This window comes from Apodemus sylvaticus, chromosome 1, assembly GCF_947179515.1.
Source record: "Apodemus sylvaticus chromosome 1, mApoSyl1.1, whole genome shotgun sequence".
NCBI lineage: Eukaryota > Metazoa > Chordata > Mammalia > Rodentia > Muridae > Apodemus > Apodemus sylvaticus.
In genome coordinates, this window is record NC_067472.1 from 191796342 (window position 1) to 191818690 (window position 22349).

At 42.8% G+C, this 22349-nt stretch overlaps 1 protein-coding gene across 4 annotated transcripts in view; it reads left to right on the plus strand.

Moving 5' to 3' along the window:
- Positions 1-22349, plus strand: part of LOC127674415 (platelet glycoprotein VI-like) — a 50318-nt gene that overhangs the window by 4615 nt on the left and 23354 nt on the right. For all 4 annotated transcript variants that reach the window (XM_052170220.1, XM_052170226.1, XM_052170211.1 and 1 more), the window contains exons 2-4: positions 10162-10197; positions 10328-10585; positions 21645-21929. In XM_052170220.1, coding sequence (XP_052026180.1) covers positions 10162-10197; positions 10328-10585; positions 21645-21929 — 579 coding nt within the window. The remainder of the gene's footprint in view (positions 1-10161; positions 10198-10327; positions 10586-21644; positions 21930-22349) is intronic.

A 22349-nucleotide genomic window follows, 5' to 3' on the forward strand; every position in this document is an offset into this window, starting at 1 on the left:
TGGGGGGTGGGGTTGGAAGTGGGGTTGGGGAGAGGGGGAAGGTGATCTGTAGAGAGACCCAGATAGATGGGCCTAACAGACCAGAGCTGAGTGTGCAAGTAGCTGAGGTGGACGGAGTGTGTCATGTGGACAAGAATTTCCATTCCAGGAGCTCCAAGCAGAATGAATGGCTTCTCGGAGAGAAAAATGGTCCAAATCACAGAGAAAGGCGTCCTTCCTTTGTACTTGTGATTGGGGGCCAGGGGAGGCTAGAGGAGCTTCCTGTCACCCTGGCCTGGCCTTTGTAACAACAGTAAACAAAGTAGGCAGTTGGGGGTGACACTCACTTACCCAGAGAGGGGAGATAGAGCAGGCTGCAGGGGCCAGAGAGAGCTGCCCCGTGGAGGGCACAGCAGGTCAGAACCTAGAGAGGAGAACAGCAGTGTTGGAAAGCAGGTAGAGGGAAAACAGCAGCTGAAGAATTGGACTCCAGATTTTGGAATCCAATTTTGTGAGTGGCAGAAGTTAGCAGAAACCAATGAACCATCCGTACTTTAGGAGCGTCAGATCAGCAAACTTACTTCTGGAGCCATCTTACTGGCCCTTTTTGCCTCCCACCCCTTCCCCTCTCCTCCCCCTCCCCTCTTCTCTTTCCTTTCCGTTCCTTTTCTTCTTTGTATCTTTCTTTTTAAACTTTAAATCCCCTTCCTTCTTTCTTCACTTGTTTCTTCTCTCCCTCTCTTTTTCTTTTTTCTCTCTCTCTCACTTCTTCCTCTTCATTTCACCTTTATTTGTTTGGGTTTGGTAACGTTTTGGACTAGTTTACAAATCCAGTCTGTCTTTGCCTGTTTTCACCACAGAGCTAAATGATGCAGCCTGGGGCAAGTGCTTCTCTTGACCACTCGTCACCAGGCTGGTGCCTGTGCGGTACCTGTATTGTTATTTCCTTATTTTATGAGAAGAGATTTATGGCTCCAAGAGGTAGAGCAGAGACTGTTGAGCTATTGGGGGTAAGAGGTGTCCTCGGGGTACACGCCACCTGTTACTCTTTAGCACGCTGATGCAATGCACACTTATGCGTTAGACATTATTCTAGGACTCCTCCCCTCTTTGTTTAAAAAAAGGACTCATTTGATTCCCCACAGTTCAGTGAGGCAGGGCCGGTCATTGCCCTCGTTTTGTGGGTAAATAAACTAAAACCTGGGGAGGTTAAGCACTTTGTCACATAGCAAGGGTTCAAATACAATCCAAGGAAGTGTGCCACCAGTTCTGCATTCGCTTTTCCAATGTGAAAGATCAACTAGGTTGTTTATTTTGATTACAAAAATAATTTATATGTATCTTAAAAGATTCAAATCTCATGCACGTGGCTCTGTTTCATACTCTAGCCCACAGAGGGTCTTTTCTTCCACTCTTGCCACACTTTTTTTATAAAATTCATTGCGTCTATATCTCCACTTTTCTTTTTCTTTTCTTAATCATTTATTTATTAATTTTTTTACACTCCAGAGTTTATTCCCCTGCTGGTCCACCCTTCCACCCTTTGACTGTTCCACATCCCATACGTCCTCCATGCCTCCTGTCTTCACGAGGATGTCTCCACCCACCCTCCCCAAACCCCATGTCACCTGACCTCTAAACTCCCTGGGGCCTCCAGTCTCTTGAGGGTTAGGTGCGTCTTCTCTGACTGAACCCAGACCCGGCAGTCCTCTGCTGTATATGTGTAAGGGGTCTCATATCAGCTGATGTATGCTGCCTGTTTGGTGATCCAGTGTCTGAGAGATCTCAGGGGTCCAGGTTAATTGAGACTGCTGGTCCTCCTACAGGATCACTCTCCTCCTCAGCTTCTTCCAGCGTTTCCCTAATTCAACAGCAGGGGTCAGCAGATTCTGTCCATTTGGTTGGGTGCAAATACCTGCATCTGGCTTTCTCAGCTGCCAGTTGGGTCTTTCAGAGGACAGTCATGCTAGGTCCCTTTTTGTGAGTGCTCCATAGCCTCAGTAATAGTGTCAGGCCTTGGGACCTCCCCTTGAGCTGGATCCCACTTTGAGCCTGTCACTCTACCTTCTTTTCCTCAGGCTCCTCTCCATTTCCATCCCTGTAGTTCTTTCAGACAGGAACAATTATGGGTCAGAGTTTTGACTGTGGGATGGTAACCCCATGCCTCACTTGATGCCATGTCTTTCTGCTGGAAGTGGGCTCTTTAAGTTCCCTCTCCCCACTGTGGGGTATTTCATCTAAGGTCCCTCCTTTAAGTCCTGAGAGTCTTTCCCCTGACCCCACCCCACATCCTACCTCCCAAAGTTCCCTGTTTCCATTCTTTTTGTTGGCCCTCAGGGCTTCAGTCCTTTTTCCCCACTCAATACCAGATCATGCTGTTCCCCCCCTCCCCGCCCCCATTCACTTTCCCTCCCAGGTCCCTCCCTCCCCCTTGTGGTTGCTTTCTTCTCCCTCCCAAGTGGGACTGAGGTGTCCTCACTTGGGCCCTCAGCTTGTTGAACTTTCTGAGTTCTGTGGGTTGAATCTTCAGTATTCTGCACTGTTTCGTTGTTGTCGTTGTGGTTGTTTTTGGCTAATATCCACTTAATAGTGAGTACATACCATGCATGTCCTTTTGGGTCTGAGTTTCCTCACTCAGGATGATATTTTCTAGTTTCATCCATTTGCCTGCAAAACTCAGGATGTCCTCATTCTTCGTATCTGAGTAGTATTCCATTGTGTAAATGAACCACATTTTCTGTATCCATTCTTCTGTCGTGGGGCATCTGGGATGTTTCCAGCTTCTGGCTCTCACACACAAGGCCACTCTGAACATACGTGCCCCTGTGGCATGGTGGGGCATCTTTTGAGTATATTCCCAAGAGTGGTATTTCAGGGCGGGAGAGATGACTCAGCAGTTAAAGGCTGGGCTCACAACCAAAACTATATCTCTACATCTTAAAAACAGTTATCTTCTTTCTTTTGTAGATGGGAGGAGGGACCTGTCTACTTTTTTTTCATTGTCATAAAAGGCAAATATATCTATAATGAGGGATGATGTCTCGATAAATGTCTGCACATGGGAATAGCAAGCTCAAACTAATTAACATATGCACTGCCTTATGATAATTTTTAAAATAATGAGAACATTAAAACAATTAAGAATACAACATTACGTGCTGTCATCTCTCAGCACTGCAAATGCCTGTTGCAAAGTTCATCCTAGAGCTTCTCAACCTCTCCCTACCCTAAACCTCTCCAGTTTCATGGCTTCCCTTCCCTCAGCGTCTCACTCCTCGACAGCCCTTCAGCCATGGGCTCCCTTGGTCCCCTCTGTCTCCCGCCCTTCCTCTTGGTCGACCTCTTTTACTGTCCCCTCCCTCTCCTCTCATGACTCGGTTTAGTCTGGCCTTGGTTAGCCTCCTACTCCCTCTCCATGCTCTGGCTCCGCCCAGAAGCCTCTGGCTGTACTCTTTCTCATATTTACAATAAAACCCCTCCCTAAACCATAAAAGATAGATTTTTATTAAACACAAACAAACAACAAACCAACCAACCAACCACACACACAGACTATTGTAGCACCCACAAGACCTGCCGAGTTCAAGCCAGAGGAAGCCCCACCCCCAACCAAGAACGTATTTGCAATGGATACTCACTGACACAGGGAAAAACCAGCTTTTATGAGGTCCCATTCATCAATTCTTGTTCTTAGAGCCCATGTGTTCGAGACTCTTCTCTACTTTCTCCTCTATAAGTTTCAGTGTGTCTGGTTTTATGTGAAGGTCCTTGATCCACTTGGACTTGAGGTTTGTACAAGGAGATAAGAATGGGTCAATTTGTATTTTTCTACGTGCACACCGAAAGTTGAAACAGCACCATTTGTTAAAAATGTGGTCTTTTTTTCAATGGATGGTTTTAGCTCCTTTGCCAAATATCAAGTGACCACAGTGTGTGGGTTCATTTCTGGGTCTTCAATTCTATTACATTGATCTTCCTGTCTGTCTCTATATCAATACCATACAGTTTTTAAAAATAACTATTGCTTTGTAATACAGCTTGAGATCAGGAATGGTGATTTCCCCAGAAGTTGTTTAATTGTTAAGAATAGTTTTGTTATCCTGGGTTTTTGTTTTTCTAAATGATTTTGCAATTGTTCTTTCTAATTCTATGAAGAATTGAGTTGGAATTTTGATGGGGATTGCATTGAATCTGTAGATTTCTTTTGGCAAGATGGCCATTTTACTATATTAATCTTGCCAATCCATGAGCATGGGAGATCTTTCCATCTTCTGAGATCTTCTTTAATTTCTTTCTTCAGAGACTTGAAGTTCTTGTCATATATATCTTCCACTTGCTTGGCTAGAGTCACACCAAGGTATGTAATATTATTTGTTACTATTGTGAAGGGTGTTGTTTCCCTAATTTCTTTCTCAGCCTGATTATCTTTTGAGTAGAGGAAGGACACTGATTTGTTTGAGAAAATTTTGTATTTGATGAAGTTGTTTATCAGATTTAGGCATTCTCTTGTAGAGTTTTTGGGGTCACTTAAGTATACTATCATATCATCTGCAAACGGTAATATTTTGATTTCTTCCATTCCAATTTGTATCCCTTTGACCTCCTTTTGTTGTCTAATTGTGATGTGAGGAATTTCTTTTCTGATCCAGTCTATTTGGAGTTATGTAAGCTTCTTGTATGTTCATGGGAATGTCGTTCTTTAGGTTAGGGAAGTTTTCCTCTATAATTTTGTTGAAGATATTTACTGGCCCTTTAAGTTGGGAATCTTCACTCTCTTCTATACCTATTATCCTTAAGTTTGGTCTTCTTATTGTGTACTGGGTTTCCTGTATGTTTTGGGTCAGGGGCTTTTTGCATTTTGCATTTTCTTTGACTGTTGTGTCAATGTTTTCTATGGCATCTTCTACACCTGAGATTCTCTCTTCTGTCTCTTGTATTCTGTTGCTGATGCTTGCATCTATGACTCCTGATCTCTTTCCTAGGTTTTCTAACTTCAGGGTTGTCTCCTCTTATGATTTCTTTATTGTTTCTATTTCCATTTTCAGATCTTGGATAGTTTTGTTCATTTCCTTTGCCTGTTTGATTGTATTTCTTGTAATTCTTTAAAGGATTTTTGTGTTTCTTTTTAAGAGCTTCTACCTGTTTACCTGTGTTCTCCTGTATTTCTTTAAGGGAGTTATTTATGTCCTTCTTAAAGTCCTCTGTCATCCTCATGAAAAGTTATTTTAGATTTGAATCTTGCTTTTCTGGTCTAATGGTGTATCCAGGACTTGCTATGGTGTGATAATTGGGTTCTGATGATGTCATACAACCTTGGTTTCTGTTGCTTAGGTTCTTATGCTTGCTTCCCACCATCTGATTATCTCTAGTGTTACCTGCCCTCACTATATCTGACTGGAGCCTGGCTTTCCTATGATCCTGGTTGTGTCAGAACTCCTCAGAGTTCAGCTGTCTCTGTGGCCCTGTGATTCTGTGATACTGTGATCCTGAGATGCTGAGATCCTGGGTGTGTCTAAGCTCCTGGCAATCAAACTCCCTCTGGGACCCTGAGATCCTGGTGTGACCAAGCTCCTGGGATCCCAGGATCCTGGAATCCTGGGATCCTGGGTGTGTAAGAGCACCTGGGAATGGAGTTTTCTCTGGGTGTTGTGGGACTGGTTGCGGAGTATACCCCCAACATCTGCTCAGGGCACTGGCCCAGACAGTGCAGAAGGAACCTGTGTTACTGATCTGGCAGTGTTTCTGCATGCCTGGGTCCCGCTGTTCCCAGTTACTCGCAGTGTTGGGACAGATATTGTGTCCTCCTCACTTCTGATCCTATCAATATTTTTTGTTGCAATAAAACACATATTTATGTTAAGCAAAATAACTTAGACTAAGAAGTACAAATATGGTGGGTTTTTTTTTCCATGTAGGGAACTTAGATTTAAAGTTGTGGTGTATGTGTAGTAGCAAATTATTAACAAATCCCAGCATGGGTTTTCAACCTACCTTAAATCATTTATGTTCCCGGATGAAAGTCACACACACATAGCTTTTATATTTTAACATGCCCTAAACACCACAATCGCTGGGCAAGCATCTACCCTCCATGCTCTTAGAATCCATTTCCCTATCTATAACACCAAATTATTACTTAGTATTTGCTATGCTTCATCTGTGCGACTTTTGGCTTCAACTGGCTCCAACTGGCTCCAACTGGCTCCAACTGGCTCCAACTGGCTCCAACTGGCTCCAACTGGCTCCAACTGGCCATCCCATGTGGCCTCATTCTCTTTATTCCTATCTCATGATGGCTCTCTCTCTCTCTCTCTCTCTCTCTCTCTCTCTCTCTCTCTCTCTCTCTCTCTCTCTCTCCTGCATGTTCTTCTTCTTCCATGCTGGCTTCCTTCTTCCTCCCCTTTCTCCTTCCTCTAAGTCTGCCAACACACAATCCCACCTACTTCTCTTCTCCCTAGTTATTGGCTGTTGGCATCTTTATTCACCAATCACAATCAACTGGGCGCAGGGTGACTCAGTATCTTTAGGTACAGAAGCTCTCTTGGGGAATAACAGCCATGGGGGTCCTAGCATTAAAATACAAGCAGCATTAGGCCAACCCACTACATGTAAGTGTGTATGTAGGTCTTCAAACCAGAAAGAGGATCATGAGAGAGTAGAAAGAGATCTTAAGGGATATGGAAAATAGAAAGGTCAATGGAATTTACACATTAAGAAATTGTGACAAATGGGACCTCATAAAATTACAAAGATTCTGTAAGGCAAAGGACACCGTCAAAAGGACAAATTGTCAACCAACAAATTGGGAAAAGATCTTCACCAACCCTACATCTGACAGAGGGCTAATACCCAATATATACAAAGAACTCAAGAAGTTAGACTCCAGAGAACCAAATAACCATATTTAAAAAATGGGGTACAGAGCTAAAGAAAGAATTTTCACCTGAAGAACTTTGGATGGCTGAGAAGCACCTTAAGAAATGTTCAACATCATTAGTCATTAGGGAAATGCAAATCAAAACAACCCTGAGATTTCACCTCACACCAGTCAGAATGGTTAAGATTAAAAACTCAGGAGACAGCAGGTATTGACGAGGATGTGGAGAAAGAGGAACACTCCTCCACTGCTAGTGGGAATGCAATCTGGTACAACCACTCTGGAAATCAGTCTGGTGGTTCCTCAGAAAACTGGGCATGACACTTCCAGAGGACCCTGCTATACCACTCCTGGGCATTTACCTAGAGGATTCCCTAGCATGTAATAAGAATACATGCTCAATTATGTTCATAGCAGCCCTATTTGTAGTAGCCAGAAGCTGGAAAGAACCCAGATGTCCCTCAAGGGAGGAATGGATACAGAAAATGTGGTATATATACACAATGGAATACTATTCAGCCATTAGAAACAATGAATTCATGAAATTCTTAAACAAATGGATGGAGCTGGAGAACATCATCCTAAGTGAGGTAACCCAGTCTCAAAAGAACATTCATGGTATGCACTCACTGATAAGCAGATATTAGCCTAGAAGCTTGGAATACTCAAGACACAATCCACATGTCAAATGATGTCCAAGAAGAAGGAAGGAGTAGCCCCTGGTTCTGGAAAGGCTCAGTGCAGCAGTGTAGGAGAATACCAGAACAGGGAAGTGGGAAGGGGTGGATAGGAAAACAGGGGGAGGGAAGAGGGCTTATGGTACTTTCAGGGAGGGGGGATCAAGGAAAGGGGAAATCATTTGAAATGTAAATAAAGAATATATCAAATAAAATAAAAGAAATTGAGAGGGTTGTACCAGCTTGCAATCCCACCAGCAGTGGAGGAATGTTCCTCTTTTCCACATCCTCACCAGCACCTGCTGTCACCTGTGATTTTTATCTTAGCCATTCTGACTGGTGTAAGATGGAACATTTCTTTAGGGAAATCAGTTCGGTGGTTCCTCAGAAAATTGGACATTGTACTAGTTACTGGAGGACCCAGCTATACCACTCCTGGGCATTACCCAGAGAATTCTCCAGCATGTAATAAGGACACATGCTCCACTATGTTCATAGCAGCCTTATTTATAATAGTCAGAAGATGGAAAGAACCCAGATGTCCTTCAACAGAGGAATGGATACAGAAAATATGGTACATTTATGGAGTATTACTCGGCTATTAAAAACAATGAATTCATGAAATTCTTAGGTAAATAGATGGAACTAGAAAATAACATCCTGAGTGAGGTAACCCAGTCACAAAAGAACACACACATGGCATGCACTCACTGATAATCGAATATTAGCCCAGAAGCTTGGAACACCCGAGATACAATTCACAGATCAAAGGAAGCTCAAGCAGAGGATGGTCTTGCTGTTCATCAAAGGGAGGCAAGGTCCTTGGTCCTGAGAAGGCGGATGCCCCAGAGTGGGGGAATGCCAGGGCAGGGTAGAGGGAGTGAATGGGTTGGTGAGTAGGGGGAGGGGTATGGGATAGGGTGTTTTTCTAGGGGAAACCAGAAACAGGATAACATTTGAAGTGTAAATAAAGAAAATATCTAATAAGAAAAAGGAAAAATAAAAATAAACAAAGAAACTGAGAGGGAGCAGAACTGAAGGAAGAGATCAGCTAAAGAAGAACCAGGGTCGGGGACTGATGGAGGGTAATGAATGAGGAGGACACAGTGTAGGACTCATGAATGAAGACGCCAAGCTGAAACCCATTATTGTGTATGCTAGCCTAAAAAATTAATTAAAAATTATTAGCTACATTTAGTACATTGATAATGTGGTACAGCCAGCACTCCAGGCTGCTTTCATGACATTGTTTCCACCCCCCAAAGGAACTGTACACTTACTAAACGGTCCTACCTCCGCACTGCCCCACCCTTATCACCCCATGTAAGCACTGGGCTGCTTCCTGCTTCTGTGGCTTTGCCTTTTCTGGACATTTCATGCAAGTGACACGGCACAACAGTCCTTTAATTTAAAAAAGAAAAAAGAAAAAAAGAAGAAAGAGAAGAAAAAAATCTTTGAGAATTTTGTGAGATGTGTTTAGATTATATATACCTTTGCCCCAAATTCTTTCCCCTAGTCACCCAACTTTGTGTTCTTTAAAAAACTTCTTTAAAAGCTATCAAGTACAGTTTGTGCAGCCCATATACTCTTGGGTACATGACCTAGCTCATGGTCAACTTCGAGGGGGCCCACTTTTAAAGAAAATGGACTCTTTCTTCATCCAACAGTGGATGAAAACAGATGAGGAGACCCACAGTCAAACATCAGGCAGAACTCAGGGAGTTGTGTGGACGAGTTGGGGGATAGAATTGTGTGAACTGAAAGAGATCAGGTCACCACAAGAAGACCTACAGAGTTAACTAACCTGGGCCCATGGGGGCTCACAGAGATGGAACCACCAACCAAAAAGCATGCGGGGGCTGGACCTAGGCCCCCCTGCAGCAGTTGTGTAGCTTGGTCTTCAAGTCGGTCCCCTAACAACTGGAGAAGGAGCTGTCTCCATTTTGGTTGTCGCCCACTGTCTCCCCTTCCCCTAGCTGAATTGATGGTTGGGCCTCAGTAGGAGATGTGCTTAGTCCAGATGCAACGTGATGTGCCAGGGCAAGGTGGTACCCAAGCCGGGTTTTCTCTTTCTCTGAGGAGACGGGGAGGGAGTAATAGGTGGGCCGTATCTGTAAGGGTGGGGCTGAGAGGAGAGAAGGGAAAGGGTGTGCTTGGGATGCAAAATGAGTAAACAAATAAATTAACAGGGGGAATAAAAAAGGAGTCTCTCTTCCAGTAGCTTGCAAATGCCAAGAGAACTCACTGGTACCGCTTCATGCTCACAGTTCCTCTCTTGGATGGGATTTGGCTTTGAGGCTTGGCCTTTTCCAGTTGAATCTTGTGCAACAGTGTCTTTTGAAATAGTAAGAAACTATGGTCTGGGAACATAGGTTAGTTCAGATAGCATTAATGAAGTCCTGCGTTCCATTCCCCGCACCACATAAAACCGCGTGTGGTGGCGTGTGGCTGCAGTCCCAGCACATGTGAGGTGGAGGCAGTGCGATTAGAAGTCCATCTCTTGTCACAGAGCAAGTTTGAGGCCAGCCTGGGTTGCATCGATCAACTAAAATGGATGATAATTCTGATATAAACTAATGCATGTGTACAGGTTCAAGGGAGTCTCTAGCCTCTGGTTCTTTTCCTCAGGGCTGTGTGTACTGCAAGCAATTCAAGCACAGAGTGGTGAGTATGGTCTCCCTAGCACCCCAAACCTCCTCAGTATCCAGCTAGTGAGAGGTTGGAAGGTGTGCCAGGACTCCAAGGGGACCTGTTTTTACCGAAGCTAACCTAGAGTCCATGATTCCCTTTCAAGGCCCACTTCCCAAGCCTTCCCTCCGGGCTGAGCCCAGTTCCCTGGTGCCTCTGGGTCAGCCAGTCACTCTGAGGTGCCAGGGCCCTCGAGATGTGGATTTATATCGCCTGGAGAAACTGAAACCAGAGAAGTATGAAGATCAAGACTTTCTTGTCATTCCTACCATGGAAAGAAAGAATGCTGGACGCTACCGCTGCTCCTACCAGAATGGGAGTCGCTGGTCTCTTCCGAGTGACCAGCTTGAGCTAATTGCTACAGGTAATGGGACAGGGGCGGATCTGAGTACTGTGGGTTTTGTGGCTTCAGTTCTGAGCCTCCGTTCTGGACTTGGGGAGTACAAAAGTAGGTGCACGGTGGGTGATAGCAACTCCTAAGTCCCCGGGTGCTGGAGTTAGAATGGGATAGATGAATTGTTGGTCTTCTTACTGGATGTAGGGGCTGGTGTCTTAAAAACAGTCATTAATCAAGACAAATAACATTTCACTGCAATACAAAACACTAAAAAGTTTGTTCTTGGAGAATTTCATGCCTGCAAACTATGAAGTATAATCCTACCTTTGCCATCCTATCTCAAACTCCCCTGACATCTCTTGTAACACAACCCCTTCTCAACTTCATGACCTTAAAAAAAAATCTCACTGTGTCTAGTTAGTGCTGTCAGTCTGTGTACAGTTATGTGTGTGTGCTGTGTGTGTGTGTGTGTGTGCACGGTGTGTGTGTGTGTGCACGGTGTGTGTATGTGCAGGGTGTGTGTGTGTGTGTGCACGTGCGCGTGCGCGCGAGTGTGCGTGTGCATGTGCATGTGCGTGTGCGTGTGCGTGTGTGTGTGTGTGTGTGCGGTGTGTGTGTGCGCGGTGTGTGTATGTGCAGGGTGTGTGTGTGTGCGCGTGCGCCATAGTGTGCGTGTGTGTGTGTGTGTGTGTGTGCACGGTGTGTGTGTGTGCACGGTGTGTGTATGTGCAGGGTGTGTGTGTGTGTGTGCACGTGCGCGTGCGCGCGAGTGTGCGTGTGCGTGTGCGTGTGCGTGTGCGTGTGTGTGTGTGTGTGTGTGTGTGTATGTGTGTGTGTGACAAAAACAGAGTTTCCTTTCTTTAGCAGCTATTAGCTGCCAGAAATTTCTCGGGAGAAATTTCTCTCTTCTCTCCAATATTAAGCTGGCTTGATCTTGTATAGGGAGCCACAGCTTCTGTGAGATCATATTTGAAATGCCTGGGTCGTGCACTGAAGGTGTCATTTTGTATATCTTCTCCATGCTTTTTAGTGTTTTCTGCTTTCTCTTCCTCAATGTTTCTGGAGCCTTAGAAGGCATTTGCTCAAATACCCTATTTAGTCATGAGCTTGACTTTGTATATTCTTTTTTTAAATTCATCATTCCATTCATTTATATCTCAAATGATATCCAACTTCCCGGTTGCCCCTCCACAAGCCCCCCATTACACAACCTCCCTCTCCTTCCTCCCCTTGGCCTCTGTGAGGGTGCTCCCCCAACCACTCACCCTCTCCTGCCTTACCCCTCCAGCACCCCCTGAGCTGTGGCATCAAACCTCCACAGGGCCAAGGGCCTCCCCTCCCACTGGTGTCAGACAATGCTATCCTCTGCTACCTATGTATCTGGAGCCTTGGATCCCTCCCTATACAATTCTTGGTTGGTGGTCTAACCCCCGAGAGCGCTGGGTGGTCTGGCCAGCTGATGTTGTTCTTCCTATGAGGTTGCAATCCCCCTCCTCTCCTCCAGGCCTTCCAACAGCTCCCCCACCAGGGTCCCTGAGCTCAGTCTTACAGTTGGCTCCAAGCATCCACATCTGCACTGGTCAGTTGCTGCCTGAGCCTCCAAAGGTGCAGCCATCCCAGGTTCCTGTCAGCGAGTGCCTCTTGGAAACTGCGGCAGTGTTGGGGTTTAGTGTCTGCAAACAAGATGGATCCCCAGGTGGGGCAGTCCACAGATGGCCTTCCTTCAGTCTCTGCTCCATTTTTTGCCCCTGTTCTTCCTTTGGACAGGAACATTTCTGGAGTAAAAACTTTGAGATGGGTATGTGACCCCATCCTGTGTACTGGAGGTGCTCTCTACCGGTTCTTTCTCCCCTCCTCTGCTAAAATCATCCCATTAGGTCCTGGGAGCCTTTCATTTCCCTGGCATCTGGGACCCTCCAGTAGCTATCCCCTGTCCCTCATCCCCCCTGCTACATACTTTTATTTGATTTCCTGACCCTCTGTACCTCTCTCATGCCCCCTCCAGTTCCTGATTCTGGCCCCTTATTTCCTCCCCGGCCTCTCTACCTCCCAGGTGCCCCTCCCTCCACGTCCCATGATTATCCTGTTTCCCCCTCAATGCAGGACTGAAGCATCCACACAGGTCTTCCTCCTAAGCTCCATATAGTCTGTGGGTTGTATCCTCGGCATTGTGAGCTTTTGGGCTAATATCCACTTATCAGTGAGTACATACTGTTCTTTTGTGTCTGGGTTACCTCAACCAGGATGTTATTTTCTAGTTCCATCTGCTTGCCTGAGAATTTGATGAAGTTCTTGTTTTTAATAGCTGAGTAGTACTCCATTGTGTAAATGTACCAAATTTTTTGTATCCATTCCTCTGTTGAGGGACATCTGGTTCTTTCCAGCTTCTGGCTATTATAAATAAGGCTGCTATGAACATAGTGGAACATGTGTCCTTGTTACATGTTGGAGCATCTTCTGGGTATATGCCCAGGAGTGGTATAGCAGGGTCTTCAGGTAGAACTATTTCTAGTTTTCTCAGGAGCTGCCAGACTGATTTCCAAAGTGGTTTTACCCACTTGCAGTCCCACCAGCAATGGCGGGTGTTCCTCTTTCATCCTCTCCAGCATCTGCTGTCTCCTGAGATGTTGATCTTAGCCTTTCTGACTGGTGTGAGGTGAGAGGGAATCTTTTTTTTATTACAGTTTATTAAATGAGTGAATGTATAGCTTTATTCACATACATAGAAGTGCACAAGAAGACAAGAACATGCAAAACAGTTGTGTGGATGATCATCACTTTCAAAAAATTCCACTACCAAGAAAGAGTCCCCTCCAGATTATCACACCTTCGGGTATTTGGGATTTTTAAAGTATGATTTCAAGTCTGTGCTTATAATGACTGAGCAGGAAGTCAGACAGGAAAAAAGAAACATATATCATAGATAATTAACGATTAGCGTTAATCAGAAACTCACAGGACTTCAGTGTGGATCACTTGGGGCTAATCAACAGGGGCTCACAAGGCTGGCTCTTTGTTTAAAGACTAAGCAGTCATTCTCTTCCAGCGAAAGGTAAGTTTGCACTAACACCCACAAGGACCTGAGTATTTTGGGTCAAGATATAACATTAAAAAAATTACTCAACATAAACTAAAGAAAACACAACTTGCCAGGAACAAGCCCTTCAATCCTGTATACCAAAATACCTGAAAATGAAAATGTAATGCATAGGTTTCTGAGGTTATGAGGAAAATGTTGCAGGTAGATTTTTTTTAAATAATAACCGCAAATATTTGTCCATGATTGTGGCTTCAAGAAAGTTTTCCAGGTACTTGATAAAGACCTAGTCATCCAATAAGGACCTGGTGAGTTTGGCACAGTCAGATTTACCTTTCAGAATGTAGTCCTTTATTGCTGAGAAGAGTCCAGTTCCTCTACTGTGTTAAACTGCTCTATGAACTTCAGTCTAAGACAATGGTCCCCCCAAGCCATAGGGAGGAGGAAGAGGGTGTGCCTTCCAGAAGCCTAGCCCCTGGACTAACAGTGACTGGAGTGGGTGTGTGCACTTCAGATCTGTGAGTCGCTTAATGCTTTTTGACCCCTGAAAAATCTGTTCCGGGAAAATAGGAGGTATTATTTATATAAACCCAGGAACAAAATGAACTGAAAGAGAAAGACAGGGAGAGTTAAACAATGCTTTCCTCTCATTTAAAACAGCCAGCAAGAGATTAAAGATGGAATAGCCTACGTCCTGGGAGAAATCACAGGATGAGAAATTATACCTTTTTTTTTTGTAATACACACAATAATCATCTTTATTGAGGAAAAAATCACATGAAATACAATCAGGATCTTCAAGGAAAATATAGGGCATAATGTCATCAGGGTCAAACAGCTGCAAAATGTCTGGAATGAGAACAATGTGGGGCCCTGGGGGAGAAACTGTTTTATTAGCTTGAATAATGCCTTATGTTTTGAGTTAGACCTTTCTCTTCTTCAAGTCAAATTTAAGTGCCATTTGGGGTAACACTGGTAAATGATGCGATTAGCTGAGAAACGGCCATCTCGAAATGGTCCTCTGGTGGATTTGAGAACTTAGTCTTGCTTTCATTTTATTAAAAAAAATTCTTGGGCAGTGGTGGTGCACGCCTTTAATTCCAGCACTTGGGAGGCAGAGGCAGGTGGATTTCTGGGTTCAAGGCCAGCCTGGTCTACAGAGTGAGTTCCAGGACAGTCAGGGCTACTCAGAGAAACCCTGTCTCCAAAAACAAAAACAAAAACAAAAATCTTTCTGGGTGGGAATGGGAAGCAAGGTCTTACTTTCCTCTTAAGAGGATGTTTAGGTTTATGCTGCACGCCAGGAACCCCGAATGACTGAGAGCTATGAGGATCTAGACATTTCCTCAAGACAGTATGGTATTTAAGGTACTAAAGATGGCTGCACCTCCCAAGTGCAGGGCAGAATGGAGAATATTCTGGAAGGTTCGAGGGGTACACAGGCAAGGATTTGGTAGGGAAGCTACTTCACTTATATTGGAGCTAGAGTGTTTAGGAGCTTAACTTAGATAAAGCCATAGTTTTCAGTTTAGCTTTAGCCTAGACAGAAAGGGAAAGGCATTTTACAAGCACAAGACAAGAAGGGTAACAGGTAATAGGTCAAAGCTGGAGAAAGGGCAGAGGTCAGCAGGTTTCTGGTTCTCTGCTTCGTCCTTGCCCAAGCCAGTCTTTTGCCCATCTGGGTAGTCACCATCACAACTTCAGAAGCTAGGCCAAAGGATTTCCCAAAGGACTCCCGAGGGCATTAGAAGACGCAGGCTGAGAAGCCACGGAGAGGTATGATGACCTGAACCCTTTGGAGAAAGGATTCTCAAGTGAGTTGTCAACAGACTTGGTACCAGAGAGGACACCTTGTCTGGGGGCTGGCTTTGGTGGTTCATTAATCTTGTTCAACAGTTGATTGGCATCGAAATCATCATGGTCTACAGGCTCCTGAGGAATGCCAACTCCAGGATTTTAGTGGGATTGCTTCAAGTTTCTCTCCATTTAGTTTGATGCTGGCTACCGGTTTGCTGTATATTGCTTTAACTATGTTTAGGTGTGAGCCTTGAATTCCTGTTCTTTCCAAGACTTTCAGCATGAATGGATGATGAATTTTGTCAAATGCTTTTTTAGCATCTAATGAAATGATCATATGGCTTTTTTCTTTGAGTTTGTTTATGTAGTGGATTGCATTGATAAATTTCCTTATATTGAACCATCCCTGCATCCTGGGATGAAGCCTACTTGATGATGGTGGATGATCGTTTTGATGTGTTCTTGGATTCAGTTGGCAAGATTTTTATTTAGTATTTTTGCATCCATATTCATAAAGGAAATTGGCCTGAAGTTCTCTTTCTTTGTTGGATCTTTGTGTGTTTCAACCTTTTTCTTATCTTCTTCCTTTTTCTTTACATTATAGATAACTTGAAAAAGGTCTTTAAGATGGACAACTAACAGTTCAGCCTGTTGCCCTGTTTTTATAGCAAAAAACTGATGCTGGCCTTCTCCACAGACATAAGCAAATGTTCTGTTGTCTGTCACATCACAAGCAATAGAGGAAACCTTATTTCCTGGATGTTCACGCTCAATTACCCCAGTTTTCTCATCAGTAATTTTTATGCCAGAAAGGGAAATGTTGACCCAGCTTCTTTTCTTGTGTTGTGCCTGAGAGAGCGACCAGCTGCTGCTAGTCCCTTGAGTTTCATCATAGAATCCCAGCTCATCTTGTCTCCTCTCACCTCAGGCACACCATCCATACCACCTAGCTTCACCTTGTATTTTAAACCTTTGAACTTGGCCAAACCTTCCTTCCTTCCTTCCTTCCTTCCTTCCTTCCTTCCTTCCTTCCTTCCTTCCTTCCTTCCTTCCTTCCTTCCTTTTTACTTTCTCTCGTTCTTTCTTTGTTTCTTTCTTTGTTTCTTTCTTTCTTTCTTTCAGAACATTTCTTCTTTTCTATCCTTGAAGGTGCTTTCTGTGTAACCTGTTGGTCAGGCTAACTGTTGGTTTTGTTTGTTTCTACTTTGTAAGACGTGACAGGAAGGCAAGCAGAAAACACAGCAGCAGTCACTCACTGATACCAGGCAATCCCCAATGGGAAGATCTCAAATTGATATAACCTACAATGCACACAGACTAACTAGAGCCACTCCAGGGTAGAGATATGTGAGGTGGGTCCTTTTGATTTGTATTTTTCTGATGACTAAGGATGCTGAACATTTCTTGAGATGCTTCCTAGCCATTTGACATTCCTCAGTTGAGAATTCTCTGTTAAGCCCTGTACCCCATTTTTAAATAGGGTTATTTGGTTCTCTGAAGTCTAGAAATCTATTCATTGAGTTCTTTATATACTTTGGATATTAGTCATCTATCAGATATAGGGTTGGTAAAGATCTTTTCCCAATCTGTGGGTTGCCATTTTGTCCTTTGACATACAGAAGCTTTACAATTTTATGAGGTCCCATTTGTTGATTATTGATTTTAGGGCATAAACCATTGGTGTTTGTTCAGGAAAATGTCCCTTATGGCCATGTTTTTGAGGCTCTTCTCCACTTTCTCTTCTATTAGATTCAATGTGTCTGGTTTTATGCGGAGATCATTGATGCAATTGGACTTGAGCTTAGTACAAGGAGATAAGAATGGATCGATTTACATTCTTCTACATGTAAACAACCAGTTGAACCAGCACCATTTGTTGAAAAGGCTATCTTTTTTCCACTGGATGGTTATAGCTCCTTTGTCAAAGGTCAAGTGACCATAGGTGGGTGGGTTCATTTCTGGGTCTTCAATTCTATTCTACTGATCTTCCTGCCTATCTATGTATTAATACCATGCAGTTTTTATCACTATTGCTCTGTAGTATAGCTTGAAGTCAGGGATGCTGAGTCCCCCAGACTTACTTTTATTGTTGAGAATGATTTTTGCTATCCTGTTTTTGTTTTTGTTGTTGTTATTCCAAATGAATTTGAGAAGTACTCTTTCTAACTCTATGAAGAATAGAATTGGACTTTTGATGGGGACTGAATTCAATCTGTAGACTGTTTTTGGTAAGATGGCCATTTTTGCTATAGTAATTCTCCCAGTCTGTGAGCATGGGAGATTGTTCCATCTTCTGAGGTCTTCTTTGATTTTTTTCTTCAGGGACTTGAAGTTCTTGTCATATAGATCTTTCACTTGCTTGATTAGAGTCACACCAAAGTATGTAATATTATTTGTGACTATTGTGAAGGGTATTGTTTCCCTAATTTCTTTCCCAGCCTGTTTACCCTTTGAATAGAGGAAGGCTTCTGATTTGTTTGAGTTAATTTTATATCCAGCCACTTTGCTGAAGTTGGTTATCACCAGTAGTTCTCTGGTGGAATTTTTGGGGTCACTTAAGTATACTATTATATCATCTGAAAATAGTGATATTTTTACTTCTTCCTTTACAATTTGTATCCCTTTGACCTCTTTTTGTTGTCTAATTGTTCTGGCTAAGTACTGAGTACTTGAGTACTATATTACATAGGTAGGGAGAGAGTGGACAGCCTTGTCTAGTCCCTGATTTTAGTGGGATTGCTTCAAGTTTCTCTCCATTTAGTTTGGTGTTGGCTACTGGTTTGCTGTATATTGCTTTTACTATGCTTATGTAAGGACCTTGAATTCCTGATCTTTCCAAGACTTTTTTTATTAGATATTTGCATTATTTACATTTCAAATGGTATCTCCTTTCCACATTACCCCTCTGAAAATCCTCTATCCCCTCCACCTCCCCCTGCTAAACCCCCCATCTCAACTTCCTGACTTGCATTCCCCTATTCTGGGCAATCGAGCCTTCACAGCATCCATGGTCTCTCCTCTTATTGATGTCAGAAATAGTCATCTTCTGCTACATATGTAACTGGAGCCATGGGTCCCTCCATGTGTACTCTTTGGTTGGTGTTTTAGCCCCTGGTCCAAGACTTTTAACATGAAGGAATACTGAGTTTTGCCATGCTTTTTCAACATCTAATGAAATTATCATGTGTTTTTTTTTCTTTGAGTTTGCTCATATAGTGGATTACATTGATGGATTTTTCATATATTGAACCATCCCTGCATTCTTGGCATGAAGCCTACTTGATCATGGTGAACAATTGTTTTGATGTGGTCTTGGATTTGGTTTGCTTGAAATTTTTTTTTCTATATTCTTTGTTTTCATTCCAAATGATTTTCCCTTTCCCGGTTCCCCTCTCCCCATAAGTCCCATAAGCCCTCTTCCCTCACCCATTCCCCAATCAACCCCCTCCCACTTCTCTGTCCTGGTATTCCCCTACAATGCGGCATCAAGCCTTTCCAGGACCAGGGCCTTCCCCTTCCTTCTTCTTGGAAATGATTGATATGTGAGTTGTGTCTTGGGTATTCAGAGCTTCTGGGCTAATATCCACTTATTGGTGACTGTGTTCCATGTGTGTTCTTTTGTGAATGAGTTACCTCACTTAGGATGATATTTTCCAGTTCCAACCATTTGCCTAAGAATTTCATGAATTCATTGTTTTTAATTGCTGAGTAATATTCCATTGTGTAAATATACCACATTTTCTGTATCCATTCCTCCATTGAGGGACATCTGGGGTCTTTCCAGCTTCTGGCTATTATAAATAAGGCTGCTATGAACATAGTAGAGTATGTGTCGTTATTGCATACTGGGGAATCCTCTGGGTATATGCCCAGGAGTGGTATAGCAGGGTCCTCCGAAAGCGTCATGTCCAGTTTTCTGAGGAAATGCCAGACTGATTTCCAGAGTGGTAGTACCAGCTTGCAATCCCACCATCAATGAAGGAGTGTTCCTCTTTCTCCACATCCTTGTCAGCATCTGCTGTCTCCTGAGATTTTAATCTTAGCCATTCTGACTGGTATGAGGTGAAATCTCAGGGATGTTTTGATTTGCATTTTTCTAATGACTAATGATGTTGAACATTTTTAATGTGATTCTCAGCCATTCGAAGTTCTTCAGGTGAAAATTCTTTGTTTAGCTCTGTAACCCATTTTTTAATAGGATTATTTGGTTTCTGGAATCTAACTTCTTGAGTTGTTTGTATATATTGGATATTAGCTCTCTGTTGGATGTAGAGTTGGTGAAGATCTTTTCCCAATTTGTTGGTTGCCATTTTGTCCTTTTGATGGTGTCCTTTGCCTTATAGAAACTTTGTAATTTTATGAAGTCCCATTTGTCAATTCTTGATCCTAGAACATAAGCTATTGGTGTTCTGTTCAGGAACTTTTCCCCTGTGCCCATGTCCTCAAGGGTCTTCCCCAGTTTCTTTTCTATTAGTTTCAGTGTGTCTGGTTTTATGTGAAGGTCCTTGATCCACTTGCAGTTGAGCTTAGTACAAGGAGATAAGAATGGATCAATTCGCATTCTTCTGCATGCTGACCTCCAGGTTTGCAAGAATTTTATTGAGTATTTTTGCATTAATATTCCTGAGGGAAATTGGTCGGAATTCTCATTCTTTATTGGGTCTTTTTGTGGTTTAGGTATTAGCATAACTGTGGCTTCATAGAAAGGATTTGGTAGTGTTACTTCTTTTTCTCTTTTGTGAAATAGTTTGAGGAGCATTGGTATTAGGTCTTCTTTGGAGGTCTGATAGAATTCTCCACTAAAACCATCTGTCCCTGCCTGTTTTTAGGTTTGGAGACTTTTAATGACTGCTTCTATTTCTTTAGGGGTTATAAGGCTTTTTATATGGTTTATCTGATCCTGATTTAACTTTGGTTCCTGGCATTTGTCTAGAAAATAATCCATTTCATCCAGGTTTTCTAGTTTCATTGAGTATAGACTTTTGTAGTAGGATCTGATTATTTTTTGAATCTCCTTCATTTCTGTTGTTATATCTCCCTTTTCATTCCAGATTTTGTTAATTTGGATACTGTCTCTGTGCCCTCTGGTTACTTAAGCTGAAGGTTTATCTATCTTGTTGATTTTTCTCAAAGAACCATGTCCTAGCTTTGTTGATTCTCTGTATAGTTCTCTATGTTTCTACTTGGTTGATTTCAACAATGAGTTTGATTATTTCCTGCAGTCTACTCCTCTTGGGTGTATTTGCTTCCTTTTGTCCTAGAGCTTTTAGATGTGTTGTTAAGCTGCTAGCATATGAACTCTCCAATTTCTTTTTGGTGGCATTCAGGCTATAAGTTTTTCTCTTAGCACTGCTTTCATTGTGTCGCATACGTTTGAGTACGTTGTGCCTTAATTTCATTAAATTCTAAAAAGTCTTTAATTTTTCTCTTTATTCTTTCCTGACCAAGTTGTTATTGAGTAAATAGCTATTCAGTTTCCACCTGTATGTGGACTTTATGTTGTTTTTGTTGTTATTGAAGACCAGCCTTAGTTAGTGGAGGTCCCATAGAATACATTAGATTAATTCAATGTTCTTGTATCTTTTGAGGTTTGTTTTGTGTTCGATTATATCATATTCCTGTATTATTTCAATATTCCATCCATTTGCCTAATAATTTCATGAATTAATTGTTTTTAATAGCTGAGTAGTACTCCATTGTATAAATATACCACATTTTCTGTATCCATTCCTCTGTTCAAGGACATCTGGGTTCTTTCCAGCTTCTGGCTATTATAAGACTGCTATGAACATAGTGGAACATGTGTCCTTATTACATGTTGGAGAGTCTTCTGGGTATATGCCCAGGAGTGGTTATAGCTGGGTCCTCAGGTAATAGTATGTTTAATTTTCTGAGGAATAGCCAAACTGATTTCCGGAGTGGTAGTACCAGCTTGCAATCCCACCATCAATGAAGGAGTGTTCCTCTTTCTCCACATCCTTGCTAGCACCTGCTGTCCCCTGAGTTTTTGATCTTAGCCATTCTGACTGGTATGAGGTGAAATCTCAGGGTTGTTTTGATTTGCTTTTCCCTGATAACTAAGGATGTTGAACATTTCTTTAGGTGCTTCTCAACCATTCCTGTTTCCCCAGTTGAGAATTCTCTGTTTAGCTCTGCACCCCAACTTTGTACATCCTAAGAGTCTTAAGCAAGCCAGAATGCTTCATCTCCCCAACTTGTTCTTGTCTTCAATAGCGTTTTCTTTCTTTCCAGGTGTTTACGCTAAGCCCTCGCTCTCAGCTCATCCCGGCTCAGCAGTCCCTTCAGGCAAGGACGTGACCCTGAAGTGCCACAGCCAATACAGTTTTGATGAATTTGTTCTATACAAAGAGGGGGATACTGGGCCTCTTATGAGACCTGAGAAGTGGTATCGGGCCAACTTCCCCATCATGTCAGTGACTGCTGCTCATAGTGGGACTTACCGGTGTTACAGCCTTTCAAGCTCATCTCCATACCTGTGGTCAGCTCCGAGCGACCCTCTAATTCTTGTGGTTACTGGTAAGTGCGTCCAGATTAGAGATGTTTTCCTTTGGTATATGTGGAAATCTCAGGGAAGTCAGAGGTGTAGGCAAGGAGAGCCTCTGGCTCCAATCAGCTTTGGAGGTGTATGAGTGTCCCATGGCTACTATAACAAATCACCACAGACTCGTGTTGGCTCACAATAGCACAAATTTATTACCTTAACATTGTGAAATTCTCAAGTCTGTAAAAGGTATCACTTTTTTATAAAATAAAGCTGTCAATTACTGCAGTTCCGATAACAAAGCTAAGGCATAAAACTAACCAAAGGAATGTGTAAAGAAAAACGTTTTTAGCCTCTCAAATGATTAATTACTAATAAATATGAAAAAGTGTTCCATATCACTAGCACCTTAGAAATACAGATTGAAAGGATTTTTGAAACTCTAGCTTATCCCA